At 38.7% G+C, this 13,356-nt stretch overlaps 1 protein-coding gene across 2 annotated transcripts in view; it reads left to right on the forward strand.

The window, feature by feature from the left end:
• The window catches only part of c24h8orf34 (chromosome 24 C8orf34 homolog), a 186,246-nt gene that overhangs the window by 62,604 nt on the left and 110,286 nt on the right, over positions 1 to 13,356 (forward strand). For both annotated transcript variants that reach the window (XM_017716201.2, XM_037533851.1), the window contains exon 7: positions 12,902 to 13,068. In XM_017716201.2, coding sequence (XP_017571690.1) covers positions 12,902 to 13,068 — 167 coding nt within the window. The remainder of the gene's footprint in view (positions 1 to 12,901; positions 13,069 to 13,356) is intronic.

Raw genomic sequence — 13,356 nt, forward strand, 5'->3', positions numbered from 1 at the left:
TTAGGATTTTGATGTTTAATTCAGTTGCCTTGTTCTGGTTTCATTGTGTAGTCTTAGGGAAATTTAGTTTCAGGCCAGTACCTTGTGGCATTTTCTAGTGAGAAAAGAGTCTAGAATTTTAGTTTGCCTGAGAGGAGCCTGTGAAAGTGTGAATTAAAGTCTGAAACAAGGGTTGCTATGATTATTTCACAGCTAATTCAGAGCTGATCCTCATCTGGCTGCAGAGTGGTTTTGGTTTGAGCTAGTGCTCAAATCAGTTGTGGGTAGTTTCTTTGCGATTTCACAGTGTGAATTTGGGCAGCTACGCACCCTCTTCATTCTGTTTCAGGCCAGTAAACTGTAGCATTTGCATTCTGTTCAGTCTCAAACTTGTGCCCATGGTTGTAGCTCTCACATCAATTCTCTGCTCTACATCCTGGTCTCAATATGTGCTGGGGCATTAAATCAGCAGGATTGTGTTGCAGGGTTGTATTTCCCAGGTGGTGTACAGTGTGCTAGAGCATGAGGTAGCCCTGCAGGAGGAAATCTATTGAGACTGCATAGCTAGATTCTCTCATCAACGCAGGCCTACTCTACTTTAGCATGCATTACGCTAAATCTACTCTCCCGCTGACTTTTCCCTGATGATTTTTATTGAACTTTCTCTTCAAAAAGGCATTGGTTTTGCTTATTTTAACAGTTGTCTGGTGTTGTCATTCTGAATGAATTTCCAATGCTCTCTTTACTACTTCTAGTTTGTATGGATGCCATTTCCACCATTAAAAAAAACACCATGTAGTTCATTGTAATAATAATAATTTTTCATAATAATGAATTGCTATTTCATAAATATACCTATTGGAGCTGGATTAGTTTCATCTGATGAGGTGCTGTAATTTGGGTGATTACAAATTAAACTAATGAGATGCCTTTGAAAGCACATGCAACCTCACACTGAAATGAGATGTAAAGTCTCCTTCCTCGACTATTTGCCCTTTAGCCATATAGAGTGTTGTTATTGTTTAGAAGTGCTGCATAATGTTGAGGCAAACGTCTGCGCTATAATGTTTAATAACGGGTAATTTGGGGATCTTTACATAGATTTTTATCCCATATGAACTGGCAAGTTACATTACTGCCCCACCTCTGGTAGAACTAATCCAGCTCAAATAGGACTTTAGAATCTCATAATTATGACAAAGTATCCCCTAATAATGACTTTGTGTCCCATAAAAATCAGAAATTTTCTCATAATTGTGACTTAGTATCTCATACTAATGAGAAAATGTTTTTCTAATTAATGTCATGTAGATAATAAATCATAATTGTGATATATTAGATCATAATAATGACAAAGTAAAAATGTAAAAATATGAGATGCTTTTTCATAATGCTGAAATACTAAGTCAGATGACATTGTAAGTTGTAATTATGGCATAGTCATACACATGATGTAGTATGTTATTATCCATCCATCCATCCATCCATTTTCTAAGCCGCTTCTCCTTCAGGGTCGCGGGGGAGGGGGGGCTGGGGGGGGTTGTGCTGGAGCCTATCCCAGCAGTCTTCGGGCGGAAGGCAGGATACACCCTGGACAGGTCGCCAGTCCATCGCAGGGCAGACAGACAGACACAGACAGTCACTCACACATTCACACCCAGGGGCAATTTAGCATGTCCAGTTGGCCTGACTGTATGTCTTTGGACTGTGGGAGGAAACCGGAGAACCCGGAGGAAACCCACGCAGACATGGGGAGAACATGCAAACTCCACACAGAGAGGACCCTGGTCGCCCGGCCGGGGAATCAAACCCAGGCCCTCCTTGCTGTGAGGCAACAGCGCTACCCATCACGCCAGCGTGCCGCCCTTAGTATGTCATTATGAAATGCTAAATTTTAATTCTGAAATACAAAGTCAATTATGGGATTGTTGTAATTATAATACAATATATTAAGTCATTATTATGAGATACTAAGTCATAATTATGAGATAGCAAGTCTTAATTGTAAGATTATAATGTTATGTTATAATTACTGCATATATAATTAATATAATATTAATAACATAATAATATTATTAATGCAATGACATAGTAAATAGTAATTATAAGATACTAAGTCAAAATTATGAGATATTATCTCATTATTCTGATATTGGGGGTGGAAAAAAATTTATTCTAAGATGCATCATGATTCTTTTTTGAAAGATTCTGAATTCACAAAACTCTGTTAGGTGTTATGAAATTAAATGAAGTACTGATTTTAAGAAACTGCTTAAAGGTTTAAACACTAAAATTGATGCAGCTTTTAGTAAAGTTGATGTCTGCATTTAACTGTTTGTGCTGTTTTTCTGAGCTTACGTCATGTTGTATGCTAAGTCCTTTTGTTCCGTCCAGATTTAAGCGGATGCAACCCAAAATATTCCTCCAGGACCGCACCAACTCACAGCATGAAAAAGCCTGTTATTGCTGAAATCCATGTCTGTAAAATTCAACCAAATGAAGAACTGCCAGTTGAATGTCATTGGTAGCATCTGCAGACTCTGTGTAATCAGTTTACACTTTACATTCTCCATAAGTGAAGCGTATTCTTCTCTCCTACATAACAAGCAGGTAGTTAATAGGTTTACAGACCTATTGAGACGCATACAGTATACATATATGCATGCTGTTCTAGAGCAGGAGAACCAAGACGGGAAAAATCTCTCACTTCACATAAGCCACACTCCACCATCTGTTGACAATTCAAACAATGGCATGTGTTGTTAAATTATTTGTGTCCATTGGATGATTTAGGTGACTTTACATGGTGAAACTGTCATGCAGCTTTAGTTGCTTGAAACCTACAGGAAACTAAATTGCACTCTATTCGCATGTAAAGCTTCCTGCACTTCATTTGAAACTCAGCCGCAACAGTTCTAAACACTTTGTGCAACAATTTTCATGAAACAGGCGATCAAAATGCTAATGATGCGTCACATGATCACGTTTTACAACATACTTTCAAACCTTTGATTTGACCAGATCAGTGGACAAGAAAAAACCCAAAGATGACTCATTGGGCAGTCGAGAAAGAGGCACAGTTTTTTGTTTTGTGAGTTTTCAGGGCCGTGACAACAAATGTGAGTTTCTCAAGTCATCATTCCTGTACTGAGCTGTGTTAACGAGCCAGCTAACAGCTAACAGCTGATTGAATGGTTGCTTGTTCCAGTCTTTATTCATCTTTAGCCTGCAGGTATCATGATCCACATAACTAGATCCATTTTCTCCTATATTGACACCCTCTTATTTTACACAGAGCTCAGATTCATTTGGGATCCAAACAATGGACGTTGTTACAGAAGAGGAGACCCAGACACACTCTTTGATTAACTTGTACTTCTGGGACAGGATGATCAAGACGATGATCAAGTGGGTTATAACAATAGTCAATAGTGACTTGCAATTTAATCTTTTATGTAAATGCTTTACATAAACAGTTGCAAGCACAATAAACATTTTTTTTCACCAAGAAACATAGTTTGTTTAGAGTATGCCCTCCTGAAAAACACTGGTTTATACTGGTCTAGTGCTGGGTTCAGGTTTAGCTGGTCACCCCAGCATGGTCATACTGGTTGACCAGTATACCATCATGAAAACACAACGTATGCATTGGGGAACATAACTTTTCAGTCACCCATTATGCATAAACATTTTTTTTTTGTGATATAATAATGAACTATCAATCAATACCAGCTCTTAATGCAGAAACATTCACTTTATTATGCTCACTAATTTACTACTGCAACAATAATGCTAATTTTACACTAGCGTCTACATGTGATTTCCTTTGTTGGATTAGCATCAAGCTAACAGTATCACACATGATACACATGGCATCAAGTCAGTTATAACCGCAATAGTAACATGCACATTAGTCTTTCAAACGCTTAACATACACACAACAGATAGAAAACTCAAGAAGCCTCTACAGATCAATGCATTTCAGATATTGTTGACAGATATAAACAGATATTGTCGCTGTATCTCCAAATGACAAAAAAATGTACTTTGTGTAATGTAAGTAAAAGTTTAATGTAAGAGTTTTTATTCTAAGCAGTTTTGAAGCATTTCTATTGATCCATTCTTTGTGAATTTTTTACACAATGTAAAGGGAAGCTGTTCAGCTCAATGAAGGCTTTTTTTGTGTTAAAATATTGAAAAAGAATTGCAGTGACAGCTGGAAAAAAACATGAAAATGATACAAAATGCAACAAATGTGTAAAAGTGACAATGATACATCCATCCATCCATTTTCTTAGCCGCTTCTCCGTCAGGGTCACGGGGGGGGGTGCTGGAGCCTATCCCAGCAGTCTTTGGGCGGAAGGCAGGATACACCCTGGACAGGTCGCCAGTCCATCGCAGGACAATGATACAGCATATCAAAAAATATATAGGCAGATTGGCTAACTAGTGGAGTAACTAAATGTTGCATGCAACTTCACTTGTTTTTAAATTGCATCTTGTAACGGTCAAGTTGCCTAGAAATTAGGTTGTAGGCAACTCACAACATGCAACTAGTTTCAGGAAAGGTTCACTGGCATCTACCTTTCATTGGCTTCTATTGTAAGTTCTGGGAGTGATTGTGAGTCAGCAGGTTTTCTATTCTTTTCTGAATATGGGGTTATGAGTTAAAACTATTGTCTGTGGTATTCTGTGGTACAATGCAGATGTGGCTGATAAAGAGCAGGTTAAAATATCCCTTTAAGAAGCATCAGTCAGACTTGCTCAAAGGTGAAATCAGTGCAAATCTTCAAATCACACGAACTTCACGCAACCTTAACCCCTCGCTGAATTCACTCTCTGCTTGTCAGCACCAAAAAGAATGGGGCTGCTGCGTTCACGAGCGATCGGGTGTATGAATCATTCCTTTTGACAGTCTACAGCCTGCTGCTCCTAATGAGCGAGCTGATGGGATAAATCAGGTCACAAATTCCGACTTGGCATAATTAAGCGAAAACTGGGGATCCGGAGCCGTCGCTGTGGAGACCTTTGCGCTGCCGCACAGTCCTGTCAGTGCCCAGTAGGTGTTGATTAAACAGAGGTGCCATGCTTATTCCCTGCTGAATACCGATGTCTAAATAATTGCATCTCTCGCTCTTTATTCATGTCAAGGCCTTTTACTTTGCATTGCAGGAAATGCTTGATGTGGGGCTTTGCAGGATTTAGAGTGAGGGCAAATGACAGAGGCAGTTTTCTAACCGCAAAGTGAGTAAAGTTGACGGAACTGTCTTATTTGCTTAGAGTGTGAGTAGGTGGTGAAGAGCAACAGCAGTCTATGATGTTTTATTAATGCAATAAGCTACAAGAGGCTGTGCTTTACTGTGATTTTAGCACAGGTAAGGGGTGTTTTTGGCTTAAACCCCTTTACCAATGGTAAAATCACTGTAATGCACAGCTTCAAGTGGCTTATTGATTGTCTAAATGGCAACAACATAAAATATGATAAAATGCACAAGCTGTCAATAAATGATTTAGGTTATGAATAATAATAATAATAATTATAAGTAAAATAAACAAATTTTCTGCCAAGAAATGTCATTTGTTTAGAGTATGACCTGCTAATAGAACAGCATATTGCTGTTGGTGGGACACAACTTTGTATCTCCATTTTTCAGTTTTTGACATATTATAAAAAACACCTGGAGCACTTTACATTGTGTGTAAATTCCATGATGAATGGACTAAAATAAATGACACAAAATGACTTGGAAAAACATCTGGTTCCATTGACTTACATTAAATGTAAAGGAGGTTTTTTCCTTCTGCTGTGAAGTTACCATTTTGGAGATACAAGGTTTTGTTCCGACAGCAAACAGTGCTGGTCTGGTTCTGGTTTAGCCATTATGGTCATACTGGTTGACAAGCACACCATCATCGAAACACCACATATGCTGGTTTTGGTTGTGATCAGCATATTAACGTCCATTGCTGCTGACCAGAATACCGCATCCAAAACACAACATATGTTGGTTTTGCTGGTGATGAGCCATGCTGGTCTATACTGGTTTTTCTTGCAGGGTGGCCAAGCAGCCATGGACTGCTAGAGGGGGAAAAGAACTTTGTCACCTATTAATCTTCAGCTTTTTATTTTTTGTGATATAATAATGAAATATCATAACATCGCTGTGCTCAATTAACTTTCACTTTATAAGTAGTTTATACTCACCACATTACTACAGCAACAATTTGCTAATGCTAATTTCTGCTAGGGTCTTCATGTGATTTCCTTTGTTGGGCAAGCATTAAGCTAACCGTACCACACATTCATTTTCCCAAACTGAGTTTAATACCAGTTTAGGCAGATTTAACCAAAACACAGAAATTTGAAGTAAGACATTCAAGTAGCATCATTTTTTATATTATGGCCAAATTTTGTCAAGTTTTGGATGCTGGTAGCCTGTTATTAGTATTATGCCCATGCTGGGTGATCAGCTAAACCAGCACCAGACCAGCATAAACCATCTTGGAATTCATGTTGGTCTAAGCTATTTTTTCAGAGTTTAAGCTGTTAGCTATCGTTTAGCCTGGTTGTTAAGAAAATAAGTTATCAGCGTCTGAGTTGAAACAAAACCAGCTTCTTAGTTCAGCAGTCAGTTCACTCTGTGGTCCATGTGAGCAGCATAGCAGTTGCTTTACAGCACACTCTTTTTAATGATCGTTATATGTATATTGTGTATTTTAGAATTGCTTGGATCTCAATCAGATTTAAGGATCAGAACTTTCTGTTTACTATGTTTTTATTGCTCTCGCTATATTAAGTTGTTTGGACTGTATTAGATCAGTTAAAAACACAATTCAGTGCTGGCATAAAGGGTCTATATAGTGGGAAACTGACTTCTCTTTGCTTTTATTTAATAAAAGAGTTGAATGTAATCGTATAATGTAAACATTACTAGTTTTAAAATGTACCATTGCTTTCCAGTCCATCCAGTTCCTTCATGGTAACCAAGTTCCAAAAACAGTCCATTTGGAATGAAATGTTTCTGTGATGTCATGAAAACCAGCATATTTACATATATCCTTCTATTCAGCCTACGGCAGTTTAGCTCCACCCACTGACACTGTAGTTATGAGTGTTTCTAATTGTCCTGTATTGTGCCTCATTTAAAAGGAGTGCCTTTTAAGTGAGGCACAATACAGGACACCCAATTAGAACAGAAGTCATTTTCATATACAGTCATATGCAAAAGTTTGGGTGCTGGTGAAATGACATGTTTTGAAAATAAGTACGAATCATATACGGAGGACACACACATTAACATCTGCATAAATGCACAGTAACAGAAACAGCCTGAGAGGTGAAGAGAGGTTCAAATTAGCCATGTAAAAATTAATTATGATTATTTTTGGTGCATTAAACTGCCCAAACATCATGACAATCATGTTCAAAAGTATTTAGACAGCCCTTCTAATTTAGGGATTCCCATTTCTAATGCAGGTGTTCAATTGTGCACTTATAGCTTGTATAATGTCCCTAGAAAAGCAGAGAACGACAGAATGGGACACTATGGAGCAGATGCACATAAGTCACTATGCCCAGTGTCACCTAACGTCACCTAGAGAGGTATAAAGCCCCCCCGGCAGTGAGTTGTGGAGCAGTGGAACTGCGTTCTCTGGAGTGATGGAGCTCCATCCAAAACAATTCCAACATCTAATGAAAAGCCTTCCCAGAAGAGCAGAGACTGTTACTGTAATAAGAGGGACAAACTGCCTATTATTCCCTTGATTTCAGTAGAAATGATGGATGAGCAGGTGTCTAAAAACTTTTAGACAATGCCCCCAAACTTAAGATGCATCCCTGCCTTGTACCTAATTTACTCAACACTTGTTTATTCTTTAGAGTTTCACTCTCTGCTGTAGTGAATCAACAAACAGTACACACTCCGCGATGCAGAATATTTTCCCGAGTGGCAGGGCGTGTGGGCATGTGTGGCTGTTTATGAGCACGGCGTCTGCTTTCTTTGCTCTGCTGATGCAGCAAAACAAAACAGCAGAGGAGGGAATAAGCTGAAACACTGCTGTGGCTCGGAAAAAGCAGAAACAGAGCCACTAAAATGATCAGCCAGCCTTACTACACTGCACATTAGCATACAATGCCTCCCAGGATTCCACTGGCAGCTTTAAAGCCCAACGCATCCAGCATTTTCCAACAAACGTCTACATTCTAATGTTGGCAGGCAGCTTTACATCGTTCCAGAACACGAAATAGCCCAGTATGAGATTTTTGGCAAAAATCCCATTCTGCTCAATATAGTGCAAACATAGTACAACTAGAACAGTGTGAATGAGGGAGAACATTCCAGAACAGTATGAATGAGGGAGAAGATCCTAGGGCAGCATGAATGAGGGAGATGTTTCTAGAACAGTGTGAATGATGGAGATCATTCTAGAACTTGTGTGAAAGTACCTGTTGAAGAGGGGGAATGAAGTAGAACATTCTAGAACAATGTGAACTAGGAGAACATTCTAAGACAGCGTAAATGAGGGAGAACAGTCTAGAACCTGTGTGAATGGGGAGATGCTTCTAGGACAGTGTGAATGAGGGAGAGCATTCATTCTAGGACAGTCTAAATTAGGGAGAGAATTTATTCTAGAACAGTGTGAATGAGGGAGAAGATTCTAGAAGTTTGTAAATAATGGAGAACAATCTAAAACACTGTGAACTAGGAGAACCTTCTAGGGCAGTTTGAATGAGGGAGAACATTGTAGGATAGTGTGGATGATGGCTACACCTGTTCAAGTGTGGGAATGTGGTAGAACATTCTAGAACAGTATGAATGAGGGAGAAGATCCTAAGACAGTGAATGAGGGAGATGTTTCTAGAACAGTGTGAATGATGGGGATCATTCTAGAACTTGTGTGAAAGTACCTGTTGAAGAGTTTGAATGAAGTAGAACATTCTAGAACAATGTGAACTAGGAGAACATTCTAGGACAGTGTAAATGAGGGAGAAGATTCTAGAACCAAATACAGCCTTATGCAAAAGTTTGAACACCCCTGGTCAAAATACATGTAAGAGTAGATGTCATTTTCATCCTGCCTAGTTTTGATTAGCTATAACAACATAGTCCAGCTCAAAAGCGTAGCATTTTCAACTGGAAACCCAATGCTATATTGCGACTCTACGACAAAAAAATTCTGAATAAGTTGAACGGAAGTGAGTCCAGCTTTGCAACTATGAAGGAATGCATCTGTAATTGGAAGAGAACATTCTAGAAAAGTGTGACTGACTCGAGAGCATTCAATTACAGAATGTTCCGTTTTATGAGAGAACATTCTAGAAAAATGTGTATGCTGCAGAACATTCTAGGACCTGTGTGAATGGTGGGGATGCCTGTAGAACAGTATGAATGGGGGAAGATGCCTGTAGAACAATGTGAATGAGGGAGAACGTTCTAAAGACGACACTGCACATTGCTCAGTGGAGAAAAAGTATCAAAAGAAATAGCAAAGGGTAAAACCACAGCGTCTCGAAGTTGAATGTGCAAGTTGGAACGTGCAGCCACTGTTGCTCTCATTAGACAGTGGTTGACCTTACGATTACATGATTTTTGTGAAAACTCACAATGAAAATAATGTTATTGAATTATTGAAAGTAATAAGTAACTTCTGTGGAAGCTTATTGGTCCACATAGAACTCAAATCACACTGCTTTTTAAATGGAAAATAATCTTGGAACCACCGGTGGTTCTAAAACACACTTCGTCATATTTTTCATAACTTTCACATTTCATAAGCTACGTTCAAAAAGTGGGTGTCGTATGAGAGCTGTGACTGTCTTCTTTCCAGTCAAATAGATGGTGATGTGATTTTAAACCCTTATAATAAAAAAAGCTGAACTTTTTTTCTACTAAAAGTCGACCGATTTTCCCACAAAACTGGGCTATGAACTCTAAACAGACGGTGTCTCCTCAGTGATCTGCTCTGTAAAAATTATTTAAATAAAATAATACAAAGTGCATCTAAGATTTTAGCTTTTTAGCAGTAAATTGTAAGCATATAGCAATATGTGTTTGATTATAAAACTTATTAATTTTTTATTAACTTTTACAAAAAAAATAAATTAAACAAAAATTTGCATTTATTTCATGCAGTTACTGAATAATTTGCCTTGCGATTTGGTCAGGTAAATTCAGATGGATAAACCAAAATATACCCTGGAAAATAAGAGGTTAACTGCAAGTAACTGAACAAAATAATACGATTCACTGTGATTAATCATTTTATTGTTCGACAGCCGTAGTTTAAATATCAACCCTATTAGTGACGGCAGATGAAAATGAACCGTTTGGCTAAACCTGGACCATTTACATCTTAAAACAGTGATGGAGATTTATCTGTATTGTTCCTCTTAAATACAAAAGTGAAGCAAAGAGAAGCTTCATTGCCTGGTGAAGGGAAGGCTACCAAATACAGGTAGTTATTTTTTTCCTCCCGGATTAATTAACTTTCTTTCATTTTTAGTGTAAAATCAAGCTCATCAACACCAAAACATGCTTCACAGCTGTTTTCTCTAGGCTCTATTTTCATGCTCTATTCTATTATTCTCTGAATATGTAAATTATGCCTGCCCTCTCATGGTCTGACCTGTAAATACCAGTAAGATGACAATTAAATTCAACATTACAGGCATTTCAGTTCATCTTCACTGAGAGAATATTGAAATAACGTGTCCAGTATGTGGGCTACGGGGTGAAGCAGATGTCCGTAATTCATTATTTTTATCTGGCAGGATTAAATTGGATGAGTTATTAAGCTGTACTACGCGAGCTGGTTGACGAGGTCATTCTAACACGTTTCTCTGTGGAGCTGATATTTGGAAATGGTTCCCAATATAGCTGCAGAAATTCACACATTCACTTTCGCAACTTCATAGCTGACCATCTGTTAATCTTTAACTCTTCAACGTTTTTCACTGCGTGTTAAATGACTTCCTCTGTTTATGCGAGCTGTACTTGTCATAGTTAGGATGCGTGAGACCCGGAGATAACGGCTAACGACAAATCAGTTCAGAGTGATATTACTGCTGTGTAAAATGGTTAAAGTGGTACAATAACATGGCATTTACTTTATCAGTTTCATTGTTTTGTACATGCACTCAATCCATTTTTTTTTTAAATGGGCAATTTGAGACTAGAAATGTTCAGAAAATGTTTAACATTTTAAATGAGGTGAGTTAATCATGCTTGGGTATAAAAAGAGCATCTATAAAATGAGCCAAAAAGTGCATTAAGAAGTAATCCAGCTGTTTCAGAACAACATTCTTTAACAAGCATGTGCAAGAGGTTTAGGTATTTTAGGTATTACTTTACAGTGTGGAATATTATGAAAAGGTTCAGAGAATTTGGAAAAATCATATCTGAATGCCTGTGGTTTTTGTACCCCTCAGACAGCACTGCAGTAAAAACCGACATGCTTCATTGATGGATATCAAAGCATGGCCTCTGAATAAGTATGATGAACCACTGTCAACAAGCACTGTTTGTTGCTCCGTCCACAAATGCAAGTTAATACTGTACTACACACTGCAGAAGTCATATGCAAACAGCATCCAGAAACGCCGCCGACTTCTCTGGGCTGATTGATGCACAGTGGAAACTTTTATTGTGATCTGATTAGTCCGCCTTTCGGATTGTTGATGGAAATAACAGATGTTGTGCTTTCTGGGCAAACAAGAAATAGACCACCCAGCAGCATTTAAAGTTCAAAAGCCAGCATCTGTTGTGGTACATGGGGTTATTAGTGGGTAACTTACACATCTGTTAAGACATAAATATATCATATATATTCAGACATTAATATATTAATATGAAGATATTATATATGTTAAAAAGAGGGAGATATGAGTCATTGGTGGGTCTGGCATCTGACTGATGTCTTCATGTGTATATTCAGGTTCACACACTTACGATTAAGACTCATTTGTGGAGACAAAGGCTACGTTTACAGAGCAGGTTAAAGTGGCCCAAATCAGATTTTTTTCTTCATATGTGACACAGATCTGTGTGGCAGTGTAAAGATGATGTTTGAGATGCTTTCATATGTTCATATGAAATCCGATCCGTATCTGATCTGCAGCAATGCAACTGTCTGAACAGCCAGATCGGAATTCATGTGGCTTTTACATCAACCCAACTCAGCATTCGTCATAATTTCACGCTGGTTAGACCTTATAAGCATTTGGGGTGATGTTTCTGTACCTTAGGAGAACGAGGCTGCTGCGTCAAAGAACAGTTAAAAGTCTGAAAGCAAAGTTTAAAGAATAGAGGGCACAAGCCAAAGAACTGACCATGGCCAAATCTTTTTTTTATGTTTTAATGGTGAACTCGAACACATTCTGGGATGACGCTCCCAGCTGTCAGTCACTGAATCTTCGTGATCACTCCTGTGACGCTGGCGAAGATGAACCTGAAGGCTCCAGGAGTGACTGGCGTAATAATTCTTTACCTCTGGATGAGCCACGTGAAGCAATGTGAAGGGTTGCTCTTTTGTGCCTGCAGACCACAAACTGTAATAAACACTGTGCAATAAGCTTTATGACCATGACTTATCTACTTGCATCCTACTTGATCCTTTTCTGTTTACTCAAGCTAAAACTAAAAACCTTTGCATCCTCTCTCTCTCTCTCTCTCTCCCTCTCTCTCTCTCCCTCTCTCTCTCTCCCTCTCTCTCTCTCTCTCTCCCTCTCTCTCTCTCCCTATCTCTCTCTCCCTCTCTCCCTCTCTCTCTCTCTCTCTCTCTCTCCCCCTCTCTCTCTCTCTCTCTCTCTCTCTCTCCCTCTCTCTCTCTCTCTCTCTCTCTCTCTCTCCCTCTCTCTCTCTCTCTCTCTCTCTCTCTCTCTCTCTCTCTCTCTCTCTCTCTCTCTCTCTCTCTCCCTCTGCAGTCTGAAGATGGAGGGGAAGAATAAAGGGCTGAAGCAGCAGCAGCAGCAACATAAGAAGCTCTTGGCAGCCATGCTGTCCCAGGACTCTTTAGACTCCATGACCAGCTCCGCCCCTTCAGTTACGGAGGACGAGATGGAGGACGAGGACGACGCCATGGAACTGCTGGGTAACAAACACACAGACTGACATTTTAAACAGATCACAGTTTATTTTCACAGGTCCCTACAATTTTTGAAATTGGGAGAATGCCCCTTTAATAAACCATTTGGTGAAACTTAGAGATGAGGTTAGAGTTAGATTTAAAAAGAATATGTTACATTCATCTTAAAATTCAGCAGCTTTTAAAATATATTTAGTTGAATGTAAGTTAAAGTCTAAGTGAGCATCAAGCAATGTTGCTGTAGATAAATGTATAAAATGACCCTAATAAGATGGTAACACTACTATTTCATAG

This window comes from Pygocentrus nattereri, chromosome 24 (genome assembly GCF_015220715.1).
Source record: "Pygocentrus nattereri isolate fPygNat1 chromosome 24, fPygNat1.pri, whole genome shotgun sequence".
Taxonomy (NCBI): domain Eukaryota; kingdom Metazoa; phylum Chordata; class Actinopteri; order Characiformes; family Serrasalmidae; genus Pygocentrus; species Pygocentrus nattereri.